This window comes from Sarcophilus harrisii, chromosome 3 (genome assembly GCF_902635505.1).
Source record: "Sarcophilus harrisii chromosome 3, mSarHar1.11, whole genome shotgun sequence".
NCBI lineage: Eukaryota > Metazoa > Chordata > Mammalia > Dasyuromorphia > Dasyuridae > Sarcophilus > Sarcophilus harrisii.
Genome location: NC_045428.1, coordinates 610,584,433 through 610,605,977, shown reverse-complemented (window position 1 = coordinate 610,605,977; position 21,545 = coordinate 610,584,433). Strand labels below are relative to the sequence as shown.

The window sequence follows — 21,545 nt, the reverse complement described above, 5'->3', positions numbered from 1 at the left end:
TCTTAGGGGTATACAAGAAAAAGAAAAAGAAAGCTTTTAGCATGGGGTATCAAACAAGGAAGTATGAGGACAAAAACAAGCAGGGGTTATGTCTGTAGCTGAGGAGGGTACAGCCCAAGGGAAGGAGTTAAGGAAGTCTTTTATAGTATTTTGTTTATTTATGTTATTTGTATTGAGGCTGGGAAGTTTGAGGAGCATGGCAAGTTGGGCCAGAAGGAATATAAGGACTGTGCTGAGAAGTTTGAGGGGTAGAGCACTTCTCAGTTTCTCAGCCTGCCTTCACTTCTGCCTAAGCCCAAGCATGTGCCCTTGGGATATCCTCTGCTTTCCTCCTCCCTCAACTCCACCTTAATGGGTGGGAGAAGGAGGAGCAGGAGGGACAATGACACACTGGGCACCTTTAGCACAGTTTTTCTTTCTCAAGTCCTGAAGCAAGGCAAAAGAGAAAAGACATTGCACAGCTGTTGGGATTACAATTGAGTGCTTCAGCTTTTTAGTCAGGGCTGCTGATGAATGTCTGCCAACCCTTACCTCTATTCCCTTCTAACTGAAAATTGATACAACAGTGGGTGGAACAGTGGCCCTTACCCAGGAAAAATTCAGGTCTTATTAGATATAGTACAGGAGCAACTTGACCAAGGACACTTTCAACCTTCTCTAAGTCCTTGCAATTCCCTTGTATTTTGCTCTATAAAAGAAATCTGGAAAATGGAGGATATTGACTGATTTGAGAAAAGTGAATGAACAGATGGAAACTATGGGAACTCTTTAGCCTGGGCTTCCATCCCTTACTCAGTTGCCTAGGGAATGACCTCTGTGGGTTATACATATTAAGGATTGTTTCTATTCTATCCCTCTGGATAAGGAAAATTGTTAAGGGTCTTGTTGAAGGCTTAGCTTAAGAAAATGAGAAAATACCAAGCTGGGTTGGTGCAGGGTCAACTTATGAGGTTGATGGATAACAGCATTGACTAAGAATGGGTACAGGAAGGATTGCTATTGGTATTTACAGACCTCATTGTGCATGTACTCAGGGCCTGTTTTCCATCAAACTGAAGTCATGATTGTTGACTATTGCTGAGAACATCAGAGTGTTTGCTGCCATGCAAGAGAATATCTGTTTTTTATTTATTATAATAATTTTTTATTGACAGAACCAATGCCAGGGTAATTTTTTTACAACATTATCCCTTACACTCACTTTTCTTCCAATTTTTCCCCTCTCTCCCTTTACCCCCTCTCCTAGATTGCAAGCAGTCCTATATATGTTAAATATGTCACAGTATATCATAGATACAATATATATGTGCAGAACCAAACAGTTCTCTTGTTGCACAGGGAGAATTGGATTCAGAAGGTAAAAATAACCCGGGAAGAAAAACAAAAATGCAAACAGTTTACATTCATTTCCCAGTGTTCTTTCTTTGGGTGTAGCTGCTTTGGTCCATCATTGATCAATTGAAACTGAATTAGGTCTCTTTGTCAAAGAAATCCACTTCCATCAGAATACATCTTCATATAGTATCATTTTTGAAGTATATAATGATCTCCTGGTTCTGCTCATTTCACTTAGCATCAGTTCATGTAAGTCTCTCCAAGCCTCTCTGTATTCATGCTGCTGGTCATTTCTTACAGAAAAATATTATTCCATAACATTTGTATACCACAATTTACTCAATCATTCTCCAATTGATGGGCATCCATTCATTTTCCAGTTTCTAGCCACTACAAACAGGGCTGCCACAAACATTTTGGCACATATAGGTCCTTTTCCCTTCTTTAGTATGTCCTTGTGGTATAAGCCCAGTAGTAGCACTGCTGCGTCAAAGGGTATGCACAGTTTGATTACTTTTTGGGCATAATTCCATATTTCTCTCCAGAATGGTTAGATTCGTTCACAACTCCACCAACAATGCATCAGTGTCCAAGTTTTCCCGCATCCCCTCCAACATTCATCATTATTTTTTCCTGTCATCTTAGCCAATCTGACAGGTGTGTAGTGGTATCTCAGAGTTGTCTTAATTTGCATTCTCTGATTAATAGTGATTTGGAACACTCTTTCATATGAGTGGTAATAGTTTCAATTTCATCATCTGAAAATTGTCTGTTCATATCCTTTGACCGTTTATCGATTGGAGAATGGCTTGATTTCTTATAAATTTGAGTCAATTCTCTATATATTTTGGAAGGGAGGCCTTTTTCAGAACCTTTAATTGAAGATGTTTTCCCAGTTTGTTGCTTCCCTTCTAATCTTGTTTGCATTAGTTTTGTTTGTACAAAGGCTTTAATCAACATTTTCTATTTTGTGATCAATGATAGTCTCTAGTTCATCTTTGATCACAAATTTCTTCCTCCTCCACAGGTCTGAGAGAAAAAGTATCGTATGTTCCTCTAATTTGTTTATAATCCCGTTCTTTATGCCTAAATCATGGGCCCATTTTGATCTGTGCAAGAGAATATCTTGACCAGTGACGAATGTGTAGGAGTGAGCACAAAGATCTGAGGAGATCCTTCCCAGCTGTAACTTGGCAATAGTTCTTCAGGCTTATATGAGGCAGTGAGAGCTATAGGATATAAAAAAATGAGGCAGGGGGAGAGGCAGAGGAGAAGTTCCTGAACATGTACCTGATTGGCTATAAAGCTGTCTTCTCTTTCCTGTTCCTCTGGCTTCTGGCTGCCCCAGTGGTAGGATCCAGACAGAGAATATAAAAGTTTTGTCTTTCAGTGCCCAGATTAATGTTAGCTGAGTCCTATAAAGATTTGAATGGACAGTTTTGCCATAGGGAATGAAAAATGACCCTACTATGTGTCAAATATATGTTCTTACTCTAGTAAGAAAAGCATTTCCAAAAGTATGTCATTATGTTATTATATTACATAGATGATATCTTGGAGTGTGCCCCTGAGGAGCAAATGTTAGAAGGAAGCCTACAAAAGACCACAGGAACACTAAGGAACTACCAATTGTATACAGCCCCAGAAAAAATTCAAAAATATGTTCCTTCTCAATATGTAGGGTTTGAAATCTACCCCAAGACAATTAATAGTACAAAAACTTTCTTTAGGAACAGAAAAGTGGAATACCTTAAATGACTTTGAGAAACTGATAGAAGATATCCAATGGATGTTTCCAGTGTTAGGCTTAACTACTTATCAATTACAACCATTGTATGACATTTAAGGGAGGCACTGCTTAGACAGACCCACCAGCTTACAAAAGAAGCTCCAAGAGTCTCTGAAAGGGGTTGAACTGGCTTTATCCAATGTGGTAGAAAGATTCACTAAAACCTTAAATATCATTTTGTACACAAGAGGCACCCACAGCAGTCCTTCATCAGGGAGACAGTGTAAGACAGGGTGAACCTCCCAGCACAACCAGAACAAAGCCTCACTCCTTACCCAGTGTTTGTGGCTAGAATCTCTTTAAAAGCCATGAAATGAATAATACGATTATCTGGGATAATTAATGCATGCTGGCAAATTTTATTGGGCACAGCTCCAAATTTAATATATGGGTCCTCCTTAAAGATAATCCATTTATTACATTACTGGCCATGGATTTTTGAAGAAAAGAGTAGTCAGAACTCCTTTTCAGTCCACTCAGCAGGAGTTGTATGCAATTATGCTAGCTCTTATTTATTATTCAGGAGATATAAATAGAATATCTGATTCAGCCCATTCAGTAGGTGTGGTACAAAGAATTGCTACAGCTCAGATAAAATTTGTAGCCTATACTGTATTTCAGCTTTTTAAGGAACTTCAAGAACAAGTGAGAAAACATCCAGGTAAGTGTTACCTCTTTCACATGCACTCTGATACTTGTATTCTAGCAACTATTTTTCTTGGAAACTCAAAAGGCAGATCGTGTTCTCACTATGTTAGCCAACATTGCCCTATTTCGGCCCACTCAAGAAACTCATTTTAAATACCATCAGGCTGCTCGAACTTTTCATTTACAATTTGGAATAACAAGAGAGGAAGCTAGGAGCATAGTAAAAGCCTGTACAGCTGGCCTTCCTTTCCACGCTCCTATGCTCCCTCCAGGGAAAAACCCTCATGGTTTGAGACCCAATGAAATTTGGCAAGTGGATGTGACCCATTATAAATCTTTGGTCGTCTGTCTTTTATCCATGTTATGGTAGACAGCTTTTCAGGAATCACTTTTGCAATATCAGCAGCAAAAGAGACGGCCCGAGTGGTCACTGAACTTGTTACACAGGCATTTGCAATCATGGGTGTACCACAGGCAATAAAAACAGAAAATGGACCTGCATGTTGGAATCTTTATAAAGTGTTAAGTCATTAGAGTTTATAGAGACAATAATTATCTAATTTGGCATCGTTCAGTATGATTGATCCGATCCTACAAGGAGATGTTATGGGCCAGAACTTGAAACAAGGTACTAAGTACAACTGATAGAAACAACGCTTGTGTTCACAACTTTAGAGAGCTCACATAAGCAAGAAGTATTTAAGTACTCATTGGAGTTCACATGTCTGGGAGATTTCAGGGTTTAGTATGAGATATGCGACTTCACACCTCCCTTGAAGCTCTCAGGGCCAGAGAGCACTCTGGGAGAAACCCAAAATCCCACTCTCTCAGAAGAGATCATATATAAGAAACAGAGAGAGGCTCTCTCAGGGAGTTGAGCTGAAAACATTGAGGGGGAGCATCAAGTCAGTTCAGGAGAAACCTTCTCTCGGAGGGGCAACCAGATTCACTTCATCTCACACAGCTGTGGAGACTGGGCTCCTGCACTTCCCCCACTGACACCAAGGCTGGTCTGAAAGGCTCTTCAGAAAGCTGCCTGGAGGTGCTGGCTGAAGGCTGAAGAAAGCAGAGGCAGAAGCAAAGGACCTTGCTCTTGGATCTTAATCTGCAAGAGTTCTTGGAACCAAGCAGAGAGATAGGCCTCTGAGCTAACCAAGCCCAAGGAAAGAGAAAAGAAATAAAAGACCTGAACTTTTATCACCTGGCTGCGTTTGGGGTAATTATTACTGTTAACTGAAATGAAGGCTGCCTCCAGAAAACCTCCCCAAGAAACCTGCTCCCAGAGAGAATGATTATTATATTAAAGAAGAAAAATACTACACCTGCATAGATTTTTTTTTTTTTTTTTTTTTTGCTGAGGCAATTGAGGTTAAGTGACTTGCCCAGGGTCACACAGCTAGGAAGTGTTAAGTGTCTGGGACCAGATTTGAATTCAGGTCTTCCCGACTTCAGGGCTGGTGCTCTATTCACTGTGCAACCTAGCTCCCCCTCTGCATACACTTCTAAATATTTTGCACACTTTTTTACACAGTATCAGATTTCACATACCACTGACATACCCTTCAATCCTTGAGGACAGGCAATACGGGAGAGGAGGAACAGAGTCATCCAGACGCTTCTCCAAAAACCAAAGAGAGGGAGAGCCACACATAATCCTAGAGAACTTCTACATATAACTACTTTCCCTATTAAATGTAAACTTTCTGTACAAGACAGTCCCTGTACCCTTTTGATTATTTGTAATTCTAGTGCTCAGCAAAGTGCCTGACAGACTGAGGGCTTAAATTCTCATTCAATAATTTTCATTATTTTTATTCAAAGTTGATTTCTTATATTAGGCTAATTCATCAGCCCGACACCTATGCTTTAAATTTGATTTAGAGACATGTGATAGCATAGCTTTCACTCCTGCCTTCAATTTTGTTTCCCCTGAATTCCTCAGTATCTCACCCTCTATTGTTTTTCCTAAATTTGGGCTACAATTAGGGCCTAATTAATGAAATGATGAATTCCATAAAGGGGATATATGCCTTCTAATTTTCATTATTCAGAGTTATTATTATGAAAAATATATGCACTGGCTAGAGCCCTAGAAAATGCAATGTGAATGTGAATCATGTGCGCATTTATGAGATTCATTGTGCACACTAACCAGGACCTGACTGTAATTCTCTATAGACTCAACTTTGGTCAATATAGGTGCACAGCTGTCTTTTTTTACCCTCCTTTAAAGCTTTTCAGGTTATATTTGTAAAACTCCAAAAAAAAATCAACTCACCATCGTACTTTATATGTAATTTATCCTTTGTTGCATTTCACAGGTCACAGCATTGCTTAAACTATAAGGACATCCTGTTGTTGTTATTTTAAGGTAGAAATGTTCCAGAAACCAATGGATCAATGGGGATGGAAAAATATCTCATTTTGCAAACTATTCATCATGACCAGGTTGGAGTCATTAAATTTATTTCATCAAGGCAAGCGTTATTTAACATTACATCATCTCTTAACATTATGGATTTGTTGAGAAAGGATTACAGTCACCATCATCTCAACAGGTAGAACATGCCCACAACATTCAGCATTCATTTATGATTAAATCACAAGCTTAAAAGGATCTTTCCACAATAGCATCTAGAGTATGTGTGTCAAAGGTACAATGAGCATGTTGAGTAAGGGATCCAAACTGGAAGCTTTCCTTTGGGAAGCAGCATGTATGTCCTGTGTCTCAATTCTAATTTTTTTTTTCTGCTAGAAATAAGAGCAACAAGAGAGTAAAAGTAGAATAGGGATGCAAAGGAGGAGCCAGAATTATCATTTGTTGATCATATATGGGTGAATTAGAGAACAGCAGATATTCTCCATCTCAGCATTGATCCCATGGGAACAGATCCTGCTCCATCCCCTTCATCTTCTCTTGGTACTGCTCGTTGAATGTTTCCTTTTGAGTCACTGTGAAGTGGTTTTTCCAGTCTCCACAGATTCCTGTCACATATGAAATGAGAGCAACAGGTGCTTGGGTCATGTCCTTAGTGATCATTTTTTCCCATCCCTTTCTCCCTCCTCCTTGACTCAGGAAGGAGACATGGGTAGACTGCAGTGACTGATATTTATGGGATAGCACCCTCCCCTGCAACCAGGGAATATTTCTCTTCATCATTCATCATTCATGCAGTATTGACAGGAAGGCTTACCTCTTCCTCTTACCCTCCTCTGTTTGTTTTTCCTCCCTTACAGGAAAATCTGATAGAGGTTTTCTTGGAAACTCATGCATTCTATCTCTGAGTGTGTCATTGCATAAAAACATACTACAGTCTATTACATTAATGGGATAAATTCTTTGGCTGCCTCTTTTCTGTCATACTGTTTTGTGCTTCACACCTTCTGATTCTATTTCGACGACCATAGATGTCAATTGGGATGGGGGGGTTAACCACCTACTTAGCTCTCTAGTGGTCCTAGACCATTGCTTCTCACCTTTTCTCATCATCATAATTTTGGCAGATTCCATATTCTTTATAGGCATAGGTTCTTTGTTTTCCAGGATGTACTTTTTCATAACTTGGAAAGAAGCATTCTTCATGACTGAATTGATTTCTTCCTCAATCAGCTCCTTGCCCATGAATTGGCAAATTTTTTCCACACTGACCTTAAGATTCTAGAAAAAAAAACAACCTATAATGGTGGGATGAAATAAGTCTTAGAGAAAGAAAAGGAGGGAAAGGGGAAGGCCAACAGGGTAAGAGAAGAAGAAACAGGGATTTTGGATGAAGAGAGAAAGAATAATCTGAAAGGAAAGATGTGAGGGAAAGAGTGAAAGCACTAAGTACAGGGAGAAAAGACACTGGAGTTGGTACTAGGGAGTAGTGGGAATGGGAAGGAGGACAAGATCTGAAGCAGGAGTGCAAAGGCCATCAAGTAGAGAAGAAGAGAAAGAAGAAAGTTTGTAGGTAGAGGAGGGAAGAGGAACGGGAGTAACCTAAGAAATTATGGTGAGTGGATGAAGAGCTGGTATGGGAGGTGGAGATAAAGAACAGAAGAAAAGAGAAGAATTGAAGCAAATAAAAAAAAAAGAAAACAGTAGGAACAGATAAGGAGAAAAGGGAAAAGAAAACAGAAGAGCTGGAGTGAAAGAGAAGAGGAAAAAAGCAGGAAAATAGAGGTAAAGACAAAGGAAGAAACAACAAAAAGGAGCGATGGAGGAATAGAAAGAAATTAAATGAAAATAGTAAGAAGAATTGAAGAAAAAGAAATGAAGAAAGAGAATAGAAGGAATAGATGGAGGGAAAGAAAAAGGAAAATAGGGACAAGAAATGTAGGGAAAGAAAGAAAAGAAAACATTGGAAGAAGAGATGGAGTTAAAGAAAATGGAAAAAAAGGAAAATATATTAGAGTAAAAGGAAAACAGAAAACAGAAGGGAGAGAAATGAAAAAATATAAAAGGTAGAAGTGGAGGTTGAAGAAAAGACAGAAAGGAAGAGAAAACTGGAAAAAATAAACAAAGAGAAAGATAGAAAACAAGAAGAAGATATGAAGGGGAAAAGTAAGAAAGAGCAAGTTGGAATAAGAGTTTGAAGGGGAAGTTAAAGGATACTGAGTAGATGGGGAAAAGTGAATTATATGTTATTAAAGAGATGGAGTGGCTGAGGAGAGGAAGGAGAGAGGGAAAAGGGATTACAGAAAATGGGGGAAAGAAAAACAGCAAGGTTAGGTTAGGTCATAGAGAAGAATGTGAGAGAGATCTCTGAGGAAATTTTTCTTTTAAAACTAAGCAATGAAGAGGGAAGAAAAGATTAGATGAAGAAAAGAAGGAAGATAGAAGAAGGAAGAGATAAAGGATGAACAAAACCATAAAAAAAGGAAAGAAGGGAGATCAAATAGGAAGGAAAATAGATATGGAAGCTGGGTAAGGAAAAGCTCAAGAGATTTCTGAGAAGGAGAAAAGAGGTCCTTCTTATTCAGGATTTTGGGAGCTCTTCCCACCAGGCTTCCAAATCACGTAGAGAAAATCTGACATGTGGAGATATCCTACAAAGAACTCTTGATAAATGCCAGGATCTCCATGGAAGAGATTCAGAGTGAGGGGACTTAACTAGACCAGAGGATGGACCCAGGATCAGAACTGGCAGGGATAAAGAACACTTGATGGTCTGTTTTTTTTTTTTTTAATAAGTTACTACATCATATGTTGCTACCTTCAGAACCAAATACTGGCATATGGAGTCTGGTCTCTCTGAACTGGGATTCATTCCTCCTTTCTCTTTCTCAGCTGCTCTGTTGATACCATTTCTGACAGGCTGGATTGATATTCCAGCTTTCTCCTTAGGTGTGTGTCCTTGGTCCTATTTCTAGATTTTGTGCCTGCTTTCCCCTCAGCCTCTGATGAACACAGCCCTCCATGTCCTGGTTTTGGGCATTTGTTCTGACTTTCCCCCATGCTTGGAAAGTTCTGGACTTTCCTTGGCTTCTTTAATGTCCTAACTGAAATTCCCCCTTGTACAGGAAACCTTTTCCAAACCCTCCTCACCCTAGCCTGCCGGTCTCCTGAATGTGTCCAATTAATTACACACTTATTCTTAGTCATAAAAAGTTGTTTGCACATTTTTTTTCCCAAGTAGATTTTATGCTTTGAGGGTAAGCGCTATCTTTTGCCTTTGTTCATGAACATCTAGTAGAATCCTAGACATATCCTTAGAAAATAGTGTTTCTTTTCTGTCTGAAACAATATGCAATCTGTCATGCAGAATTAAGACATATGCAAGATAAATTGGAAATAATTGAGAAAGGGAAGACAGTAACATTAATGGGGACCCCTGGAAAGGTGACAAAAAGACAGGGACCTTACTTGATGAATTTCCTCATAGGTTAGGAACAAGAACTTCTCTGAATTTCTCATGGGTAGCCATCCTTTGATGTGGTCAAACCAGGATCCATATAGAACTGGAAATGAATGGAAAAGGGGAGATGGGAGCCCAGGTTATTTCTGTTTCAGTTTGATAAGGTGCTTACTCTGCCCTAGATCCTTGTGAGAATGAGAGTCATGGTCAAAGAAGTTCTGCTCTTACCGTACAGTGTGTATCTGGCAGGAAGAGTAGGGAAAATGGTGGGGCTGGGATGGAGAGGGAGTTTGATTCCCAGTCACAAAAAAATGTCAAACAAGAGAAGGCTAACTAGGAGAAGAGCCCCAGGGAAGTCACAAGTACAACCAAAAACTTGGTTCAGGTTCTGTGCATCATTTTACCTGAGAGTTCTCATGCAAAAGAATAATCTAGAAGTTGGAGTCCTCCTGAAATAAATGACGGAAACTTCACTATGGAGATTGAAGTAGGGAACTTGAATGATTTACATTTCAAACCAGGCCTGAGCTGGTCTCTAGAGACTTTGCTATTTCATGAAAGAGCACTGGTCTTAGATCTGAAAGTCCCTAAAGTATGGGCCCCAATTATTGTCAGTCTCATGAGGAAATTTCTTGGTCATAGTCTTGAAAAACATCTTAATTGCAGTCTTCACTACTTAACACTCTTCTCTAAGTGGGTTTTGCAGGCAGTGACATTGCCTGTCTATATTGCTGAGCTTTGAAGGAATGTGCCTCCCAGGAAATGAAGAGATATCAAGAAAATAGGATTTTCATTAACATGGCATACAGGGTGCAGCAGAAATAGAGAAATATGATAAGGATGGGAAGTAGGATGCAGCTCCACTCATTCGCTTCTTCACTCACCATTTCTCTGCAGAAGTCCTCAAAGAAATGTCTTCAAAAGATGGGCAAACGGGTAAGATGGGATATAATTTTAAAATGGTATAAAGAACAAGGACGTCCCTTGGATTCCTGGCAAACATACAGGATCTGAAAGATTGAAATTGGATACACTTGGAGTTATTCTTACATCCATTTTCCTTCTTCATGAAGCAAAGTCTCATAGCAGGGAAGAACTATTTGACCCATTTTTAGAAGCTGCTTTCTCCATCCATTTCTTATATCTCTTTTTTTTTACTACTGTCCTGGTTAACAGGTGCTTAATAAATCCTTTTTGGCTGACTGACTAAATTATCTCTGGCAGTTGCTGCTACTGGGCAAACTGTTTTTGCTCTTTTCCCAGCTGCATGTAATTATTCAGTAGAGTGGATCACTCATGTTAGTAACTTTGCATACATCTGCTATGGCCATGGGAATACCTTTTCACCCCATGGGCTAGATTGCTTTTCCCAACTGCTCTTATGTCAGGTCCTTATTCTCATAAAAAACGACCTCGGAATTAGAGTTACACTTGGATTTTGTCAAAATTCTACACATGATTCTTTTGTGGAGAAAATAATTTCCTCTTTCATGACTTTAGTTTTTGAGTCCCTGCCAATGTCTTTCTATTAATACAAAACAGCTACTCACAGTAATGACACTATTAGATATCTAATATAGTCATTTACTTAGCAATAAGGAAAAAGAAGGAAAGAAAGGAAATAAGCATTTGTTAGACAATGGTTCAGAATAAAGGCATGACAATATCCTGGCTGAGGATGGCATTCAAATAAAGAACAGATAATAATGTGTATGATAGGAGTCTTGTAACTTAAATTAAAATTTTTTCACCTGGAAAGTATGGGAAAGAGAATTATCCAATAGAAGGGATGTCTGTTCTGGAGAGAATGGAAATTCTATACAAAAAAATCCTGATGACTCAAAGGGAGACAATTCTGGGGGTAGATAATGTTCAGAAGAGGCAGATCAAGATGCTCTGGATATATGCTAATTAACACATTTAAAAGTGCAGACAATGCAAACAAGGACAAATCACAGAGAATGTACACTAAAAGTCAAAGTGGGCCCAGATGACATAGTCAGGGAAAATGGAGGGGAAAGGCAAGTGAAGAAGGAAGTCAGGACATGCTAATATCTTAAATATGACTGAACAACTTGTTCAGACATCTTTCAATGAATGTGGTTTTCCACACAGTAGAAATGTGAGCATTTGCTCAGATATGCCAGACATTCAGGGTTCTCCTGGAAGAGTGGTTGGACACAATATGTGACAGCCTTGATGTACTGCTCTTTCCAGCTTCAGCCTCAAAATCTCTATTCTTCCCTTTATATTCATCATCTCCTCCTCTTCAGGCATTTTCCTGAATTTCTTCTTCTCTTCTTCCTTTAACTCAAATTGTTCTTCAGAAAGCTCTAGCATTGCAGAATAAGAGAAGACGAACGGAAGAGAAACAGCCATCCTGTCAAACCCATACATTAATGGAATATTTGTGATTTGAGTGCCATCTGCTCTGGATGCTGCCTCCTTCTCTTCCTCCTGTTACTCCTCTTCCTTCTTCCTCTTTTGCTTCCAGTTCTCTGATTCACCGCCTGCACAAATATGATTCAAGTACATGATAAACCTATTCTAAACTACTTTAGAAAGGTATTAAAGTGAAGTTCTCAGATGCTTCCTCAGATAAATCTAATGTTACAATTTCATTTTGAACCATGAAAACACAAAGGAATTGTTGATGAATAAAATATTAGTGGCCAGAGCAAGATCGTTCAGATCTCTTTGTCTGATGAACCCGAAATTAGGGGTTGCCCAGAGTGATGAAAAACCTGGGAAACAGGCTTTAATGACTATAAAGAGATGAGCAAACACAACAAAACCGACATTTCTCCCTAAATTAATTTACGTATTGACATGGCAGCAATTATTTAATAGAGCTGCAAAAAATTTGGTGAAAGAATGAAAGGTCCAGAATATCCAGGACATTCTTTTTTAAAAATATGGAGGTAGGTGGCCTAGTCATATCTGATTTCCAATTTCATTATGAAGTGGTATTTTTCAAAACACTTTGGTCCTAACAAAGAAATAAACTGGTGGATCAGTAGAATAGATTAGGTATACAAGATATTGTAGTAAATGACCATAGCAAGCTAATGTTTAACAAACCCAAAGATTTAAGCTTTTTGGACAAAAATTCGTTATTTGATAAAAACTGCTGGGAAGACTGGAAAATAAAATGGCAGAAACTAGTTATAGACATACATTTCACATGTATTTCTTCACCAAAAGAAGGCCAAAATGTATGCATGATTTATTCAAAGGTGGTGATACTAGTAGGAAAGTAGAAGAGCATGGAATAATTTAACTATAGAATCTATGGAGAATGGAAGAATTTAACATGAAACAAGATACAGAGAGCATCACAACATGTAAAATGCATAATTTTGACTCTATAATATGAAAAGTTTTTGCCCAACCAAAACCAATACAACCAGAATTAGAAGAAAAACACAAAAGGAGGATAAAACTTTATAATGAGTATCTATGATAAAGACCTCATTTGTCAATAATGTAGAGTTAGGGTTATAAGAATTTGCTAATTCCTCAGTTGATAAATGGTCAAAGGATATGAACAGGCAGTTTTCAGATAAAGAACTCAAAACTATCTGTACTCATATAAACTTCTAAATCACTACTGAGGAGATAAATGCAAATTAAAACATCTCTGAGGTATCACCTGACACTGATCAGATTGTCTAATATGACAAAATAATAGGAAAATAATAAATGTAGGAGGCAATGTGGAAAAAGTAGGATACTAATACATGTTGGTAGAGTTGTGAACTGATCCAACTATTCTGGAGAGCAATTTGGAACTCTGCCCAATAGAATATAAAACTTTGCACCCTTTGATCTGACAGTGACACTATTAGGCCTACATCCAAAAGAGGTAAAAAAGGGGAAGGAATTATTTGCACAAACTATTTATAATAGCTCTTTTGTAGTGGCTAAGATTTAGTAAAGGGGAATGGCTGAACAGGATGTGATATCTAATTGTAATGGCACATTATGTGGTATAAGACATGCCAAGCAGGATTATTTTTAGACAACCAGAAAAGAATTACATGACCATGTAGAAATTGAAGTGAGTAGAACCAAGAGAATATTGTGTATAATCACAGCAATATAGTATGATAAACTAGTGTTGCTTCTCAGCAATATAATGATCAAGTACTTCTGATAGAAATACTATCCAGCTCTAGAGAAAGTAGTTTGGTTTTTGTTTGTTAGTTTGTTTTTGGGGCTGGGGTTTTTTTCCCTGAGGCAATTGGGGTTAAATTACTTGCCCACTGTCACACAGCTCAGAAGTTTTAAGTGTCTGAGACCAGATCTGAACTCAAGTCCTCTGACTTCAGGACTGGTGCTCTAAGCCACTGTACCACCTAGCTTCCCAGTACTGATGTTTTTGAAGGCAGATTAAAACATACAATTCCTCCCCCTTCCTTCATTTCTTTTTTTTTTTCATTCATTTCATCTTTATTTCCTTTTTTCTTCTCTCTTCTTTCTTTCCTTCCTTTTGTCTTCTTGCTTCTTTTTGTTTCTTTATTTTTCCTTCCTTCTTTCATTTGCCTTATTGAACTCAATAAATAACAAGGAAATTTTAAATATGATAGTACATATGACTTATATGAGATTGCTTTCTGCCTCAGGGTAGAGTTAGAAGAGGGAGAGCAGAGATAAAATTTGGAACTCAAAATTTTAATAAAAACCAATGAATGTTTTAACACTATTGTTACATGTAGGTTCCACATAGTTGGAGGAAAATAAAATGTTATTTCAAAAAATAGAAACAGAAGGGATATCAAACAATTTGTACTGGGGAAAAACTCTTTCACAAGTTTTTTCTCCATTTTTCCCTCCTAAACTAACTCAGAATAAAACCATTCATTATGATGTTGCAGATTTCAAAAATGATCAATTTACATGAGTCTATTTAAAATCTCTTTTATGGTATTAGTCCAATCCATGATGTTTTCTTAGCAGAGATACTGAAGTGATTTGCCATTTCTTTCTCCAGTGGAAGACCTTCTGTCAGAACTCTCCCCTGTGAGCCGTCCATCTTGAGTAATTCTCCAAAACCCAGGTCATAATTTCATTAAGTTACAGAATCCTTTCCTTCCACAACAATGAAAAGCTAAAAGGGATGACACAGGAAGATGATCCCTTAGATCAGGTGTCCAATATGCTCCTGGGGAAGAATGGAGGACAACTACAAGAATCTCTAGTACTAATGGAATGGTTGGCCTAACTGGAAGGGAAAGCCCAGCGTAGAGTGCATCTAGTGAAAAAAAAAAAGGGCTGATATTATAAAGATAAATATTGCTAAAGACTCTGGAATATAAGATCTATGAACCAAGATAAATTGGATATGGTCAAATAGGAGATAGAAGGATTAAACATTCACATCTTAGGTGTCAGTGAACTTGAATGGAAGGGAATGGCTGAATTTGATTCACATGATCACTACATATGCTACTGTGGATATCAAGTGATATTTGTTCAAATCTAAGAGAAACTGTTCAAGGTCACAGTAACACAAGCAAGTTCTCTAACCACTGATGCTAAAGAGACCACAGTGAATCAATTCTATGAAGATCTATAACATCTTCTAGAAATAATATGAAAAATCACACTCATTAATTGGACTGGAATGTTAAAGTAGGAAATTAAATGATAATTGGAATAACAGGCAAGATTGATTTTGGTACAGAAAACAAACCAGGGCAGAAACTCAGAGTTTTGTCAAAGTAAATTATTGGTCATAGCAAACACTTCTTTTCAAGAACCTATAAAGAACCTCTACACACAAATATCACCTGATGGTCAATACAGAGATCTCATTGTTTATATATTGTGCATTCAAATGTGGAAAAGTGTAGTCAGCTAAAATAAAACCTAAAGCTGCCTGTGGCTCAGATCCTGAGCTTCTTCTAGCAAACTTTGTACTTAAAAGGAAACCATCTGACCCTATAGTATGAACTAATTTATATCATTTATGAATATGAAATGGAGGTGAATTGAAAGATTTAAAGGATGAGAACTGGTATATAGAGTGCCTAAAGATCTCTGGACAAAAGTTTGAAATATTGTCCAGGAGGCAGCAACAAAGAAAAAGCATTCCAGTATTCCAGATAAAAAGAAGTGTGAAAAAGCTAAATGCTTGTCTGCTGAAGTTTTACAAATAGCTGAGGGAAGAAAGAAAATGGAAGAGAAAAAGGTCAATTACACATATGCCCAAATGAATGCAGAATTTCAGAGAACAGCAAGGACACACAAGAAGGTTTTCTTAAATGAGCAATGGAAAGAAATAGAAGAAAATAATAGAGTAAGATACACAAGAGATCTCCTCAAGAAAATTAGAGAGTTCAGGGAAGTTTGATGCAAAAATGGAGAAGATAAAAAGACAAAAATGCTAGAGGCTTTAACAGGAGCAGAAGAGAATTAAGAAAAGATGAGAATATACAAAAGAAGCAGATAAGAAATCTCTCACCATCACGGATAACCAGGATTTTGTGGCTACTGATCTAGAGCTAGACATTCTGGAGGATGAAGTCAAATGGGTCTTGGGAAGCCTTACTAAAAAGAAAGCTAGTAGGAGGACTCTGGGAAGGTGGCAGAGCAGGTCAGAACATTTCAAGCTCTCAGATTTCTCCATAAACAGAACAAATTTGTGTCTCAGAGTAAACATAGATTGTGAAAAACAAAGATTTGTAGAAGAACAGTGATTCCTCCTGAGAACAGAAGATGAGAAGAAAGTCCCCAGGATAAGATTAACTTGGGTAAAGTGCAAACAACTGCAGAGCTAGCTCCACAGAAAAGCAAGTGAAGAACCCTGGGGCTAGTTAAATTTGGCAGGAGACACAGACAGAATCACAAGAACTTTCACCTCCCAGACATTGTGGGGAATCAGGATCTGAGTACAGGAAATACAGGAAGACTGAGGGAACCTCTGCTGATTAGAATGCCAGGCCCAGCTAGTGCTGCTGAAACATGGCTCTGCAAAAGAAGGAACCAGCATACCCAATTAGAGGTATAATTCTTTGAAATGTTTCCCTGCCCCGAGAAAATTTATAAAAAACTCAAAAAGAATTTTAAATCAAATGAGAGACAATGAGAAAACACAAAAATCCAAGAAAAACACGAAGATTGTGGGAAAAAGTTAACCAACTAAAAAGGAGATAGAGAGTCTCAAAGATGAAAATAACTCTGAAAATTAAAGATTGGGCAAGGAAAGCCAGTGAACCTATGAGACCAGAAAATAATAAAATAAAATAGAAAAAGGATGAAAAATAGAACAGAATGGGAAACATTAGAAAAACAGATCTGGAGAACAGATTAGAAAGAAAATATAAGAATAATTAGAGTACCTGAAAGCTGTGACCAAAAGGAACTTTGACACATCATTGAAGAAATAATCAAATTATCTTTGAGTGACAGAACATAAAGGAAAGTTTAAGTGAGAGAAATTCACTTACCATATCAAAGGGATCCTTTTAGCTTCAATTAGCACTGTTTCTCACATCTCATTGTTCCTGGCTTTCTCATTTGGAGAAAGGCATAAAAAATAACCTAACCACCTGTATATATGTTGGCCTATTAGATAGATTAGATAGTGGAAGAACAGCTCTTCTGTCTCTCCTGAATCCCGTCCTACAACTACTCATTCTCCAGGAAGCCTTTTAATTCCTTTCAAATTTCCCCATCTCCAGTATGGTTTTCCGCATTTCTTCAAATCTATCCAAATCCTCTTCATGTTTCCACTATCTTTCTTTTCCTTTCTCCTTTATCTCATGCTCATATCCTGAATGTTCTCAAATAATCTTTGCCCTTCCTCACCAGAGTCAGGTTAGGGTTAGAGTTAGAGTCGGGAGGCAGTGACATATTCAGAAGGAACAAGCAGGAGAATTATGAGGCAGTGTGTAAAGGATGGAGAGCAGAGAGAAGCCTCCATCTGCCTCCTCCAATCCCTGAATTCCTGTGAAATATGGAACAGAAATGTTGCTCCAGCTTCTCTCTGCTCCAGCTTCCTTCCAACTCCTAGATATCTGTTTCTTTCTCTTTTAATTGGGGCCCTCATGTGCTCACCTTGGCCTTGCTGGTGAAATAGGACTTAGGGAAGAGATGGGCTGGGAGATGGGAAGTGAAGAGATGGGAGTTTGCCTTGTTCTTGACATTTTCCATGTTAGTTTTTATCTCTATCCAGGGACAACGTTCCCAATAAGGGACAGATTTAACCCAAGTGGGGTCTCCTTTTGAGTAGATCAGGCTGAGGATATGTATCATCCAATGGGTTCCTGTATAGAATAAAAAACAAAAGATGGGTTAGGGTCTCATGATTATTTTATTCACAGAATCACAGACACTCTGAGGAGGCAGAGACTTCACAGATTTCAGTCTTGCCCATATTTGAACGAACCAGTGGAAAACTTCCACAGGAGGAGGGAAAGGTCTCCCCAGCTCTACCTGACAGAGTGCTGCTTACTAAGTTGAGATGAAAGTTGAATGTTCCTGGAGAGGTGGGTGGCTACAGCAAAGAGACTATGGCTATTCCACAAATATCTTTGGGGCACTTGCAGAGTGCCAGGCACTGTGCAGAATGTTAGGGATGAAAGGAAACGCAAAAACTCATTCTCTTATCACAAGGGGTTCATAATCTAAAGGTAAGAGGAGAAATGTGAATAACTCAGTTCATATAAGTGACATAAAGAATGGATGAAGGGGAAGGTGATATTTGAGCTCAGTCCTGCAGGAAGCCAGGGAAGGTATGAGACCAAGATGAGGAAGAAGAACCTTTCAGGCAAGGGAGACGAGCCAGTACAAAGTCTAAGCTTAGTGCATACAGTGTATTTGATCAGAGTTAGGAGACACAGCATGTGGTCCCAGAGTTCATGTCACTCACTATCATGGCTTGAGGTGGACCCAGGCAGTGCAGTTCTGTGAAACATATGCCACTAGTAGGAAGATTGCATGAGAGACGTAAGAGAGAAAGAGCTGTCATGGGGAAGGTCCATCCCTGATGGGATTAAGAAGTTAAGGCAGAGATTCCTGGTCCATAAAGGAGGAATAAGACTTCACCAGAGAATTAGGTTCTTTGGTTTGGTTGTTTGAGTTTTCTCCTGAGAGAACTGGGGTTAATTGACTTCCCACAGGTCACACAGCTAGGAAATGTGTGTCTGTGAGCCAGATTTGAAACTCAGGCACTTCTAATTCAGGGCTGGTGAGCTATCCACTACACCACCTAGCTGCCCACTCGAGATGGGCATGGGAAGTGCATTCTATGTTTTGAGGTCTGCATAAGTAAACACATAGAAGGAGGGCAGCAGGGAGTATTTCTAGACATGGGTTAACAGGGCTGTACAAGGGCCCCTTTGCCCTGTGGGTTTGACGGTGTACAAGCAGGGCATGTGTACAAGTGCCCCTCTGCTCTGGGGTCTGAGGACTTGATTTGAGTTCTAATCCCAGTTGTACGATTTGCATGCAAGCTAGGTGACCTTCCAGAGATCTCAGAGTGTTGTAGTTAATGAAGTGTTAGGGATGGAGTCAGGAAGTCCTGTGCTGGAATGCTGCTTCTCCTGAAGCCTTCTGCTGAAATGCCAAATCCAGTCTCAGTTGTAAGTCTCTCTGGAGCATAGTCCCTTTCCACTCTTCCTGCAAGTGACTCTTTCCCTGCCTACCAGGGACACTGACCTCTGGGAACAGGAGCATGAATCTAGCCTGGCCCTCCTGGGGTGTCTCAAACACTTCTTCCTTTAAAGAGTGTAAGGAGACATTTCTGAGGGACAAGCATAGGCAAAGAGGGACGGTGGTGTCAGGATTATCAGTCTTCTCTGTCTCTTTTTTGGTGGCCTTTTGGTTCCTTGCCAGCTTCTTTCCTTCTCAGACCCTATTTTTGGTATTCATTTTTTGAACTCTTCTCTTACACTTCCTGACACCATTCGAGGTTTTCTTGGCAAAGATTCTGGAGTGGTTTACTACCCATTCTCCAACTTATTTTACAGATGAGGAAACTGAGGGAAACAGGGTTAAATGACTTACCCACAAACACAGCTAGGAACTGTCTAAGTCCAGATTTGAACTCACAAAGATGAATCATTCTCACTTTATTTTACCACCTAAGTGTCCTAAGATACTCTGTTCATGCCTTGGATTTATAACCTGAGGTCCATGAAGGTCCGGGGTAACTATAAAGAGATTTCAGAGGATCCATGAAGTTGAGGGGGACAACTTTGTTTTTAATAACTTTTTCCTAATGTTTAGTTTTCCATCTAATTATTTTAACTGGTCACCAATGACAAGGGTGGGCCACCTGCAGTCTAAAGTCTCTGTTCTCTGAGGTCTGAGCCTAGAATGTAGAGAAACAGAGGAAAGCTCATGTCTTCTAAAGAAAGATACTCCCTCCCCATGTCCTGTTTCCGTCCCCTTCTCCTTACCTGACTTGGGGTAGGTCATTACTATGACATCTTCATCCTGAAACTCAAACTCATCTTGCATTCTTTGAATATGTTCCACATCATGAACACTGGAAAGGAGAGGTACTCCCTTGAAAAACAGGAATTTGTTGGAATTCTCCATGGGGGCAGTTGGCTTCTACTTAGGTGACAGCTTTCTCCTGGATCTTTGTGAGGGCTGCTCCTGTTGCTCCTGTTGTTTTCTACACTCTGTCCAAGCTTCAGTCAACTACCCACCTGTTGATTAGCCAAAGGGAAGGTGGGAAGATTAAGAAGCTTTGGAATTAGGTTTTCTGATATAAGAATGATCAAAGCCAAGGAATCGAAATCCCTTGGGTCTTTCTGGCAAGAAGTACAGCTGAATTAAAACAACATGGGATCACAATAACAGATATTAGCTGAACAAGAGCATATTCTGAGTCAGTTTTCATGGTACATATACCTTTAAGACTTCTGAAGGCGTGTCATGTAGAGAGAATCAGATCTGTTTGTTTTAGCTTCAAGGACAGAGTGAGAGGGAGACAGAAAGGGTAATTGGAGCCACATGTCCAGAAACGTTTTCTAGCAACTATCATTGTGGTTACAGGTTATTAATGAAAAGCAATCATTAGCCATTAGTTTTTGCAATGCAATAGTTTCTGATAAGATATAGGAAGAGCAGAAGAACAAACTGAATTCCCCATAACTGGTACATATATTTCTTCTACAACCCTTATGTTTGTGAAGAGTTGGCTCCATTTTACTAGGAATGGTCCCCACCAGGTTCACTTATGAATGTGACAGAGCTTACAGGTGAAGCCATTGAGCAAACAGAAGCCCTTACATTCTGCTTCTCTTACTAGAGAGCACCCTACACTACCAGCCCTATAATAAGCAACTCTGGACAAATGAGAAATCCTCTGTCCTCTGTTGAGTAGCAACAAAGGCCCAAGAAGAGGGAAGCCACTGCTTTCTGAAACTGACCTTGTGAAGGACTGTTCTGGGGAATTTGGAGTCCTATAAGGCTATTGGCTGCTCCTTCTGATTATCCTCCTTCACTTAACCTGGTCTGTAGCCAGAGACCTCCAGAATAACATGGACCTTGCAGAACTAAGGGGAGAAAGTGAAGAACCCTTTGCTTTAGATTTCCCAGAGCTGAATGTAGCCTAGACTGGGTCATATTCATATAAGTAGCCTGGGACTGTGAGCATTTCCTCCAAAAGGCTGGAGAACACTTCTTGGCATTTGCCTTTGACTGGTAAAGTTAGCTTAACAACCATTCAAGCAGGTATACTTGGATCTATCACTGGAAACAAGTCAAAGGCTCTTTTAAGAGCCTTTACCATGTATCACAAATTCCCTTGCTGCATCTCAGGGCAAGCCACAGTTGTTTTTCAGTTTAACAGCAAAAGGAGTAAGGTCCCAGTCAATAATGATTGCCACTAAAATTTTTTCATGTGTTTTTATTTTTTTCTTGTAATTTGTTTAGCATATTCTGATAGAAAAAAATTCATCATTAAACATAAAGGATAT

General features: G+C 39.0%; 1 protein-coding gene across 1 annotated transcript; it reads right to left on the bottom strand.

Annotated features, from left to right (window-relative positions):
• Window positions 1-6,221: 6,221 nt before the first annotated feature.
• Window positions 6,222-20,374, bottom strand: LOC116422749 (bile salt sulfotransferase-like). The gene is made up of 6 exons (XM_031961853.1): window positions 20,016-20,374; window positions 17,671-17,879; window positions 10,544-10,619; window positions 9,618-9,712; window positions 7,250-7,430; window positions 6,222-6,757 (listed from the first exon to the last, which is right to left on the bottom strand). Exons 1-6 carry the CDS (start codon window positions 20,155-20,157, stop codon window positions 6,639-6,641), a joined length of 822 nt encoding a protein of 273 aa, XP_031817713.1. The 5' UTR covers window positions 20,158-20,374; the 3' UTR covers window positions 6,222-6,638.
• Between the last annotated feature and the right edge of the window lie 1,171 nt (window positions 20,375-21,545).

Bases quoted from the DNA above. Each gene is read 5' to 3' on its own strand.
- LOC116422749 (XM_031961853.1), bottom strand. From the start codon at position 20,157: ATGGAGAATTCCAACAAATTCCTGTTTTTCAAGGGAGTACCTCTCCTT. The intron at 10,620-17,670 runs GTGAGCACATGA...TCAATCTTTCAG, and splicing joins ATTTCACCAGCAAGGCCAAG to ATCCTGTATGTTTGCCAGGA. The intron at 9,713-10,543 runs GTTTGCCCATCT...ATTCATTTCCAG, and splicing joins AATTATATCCCATCTTACCC to TTCTATATGGATCCTGGTTT.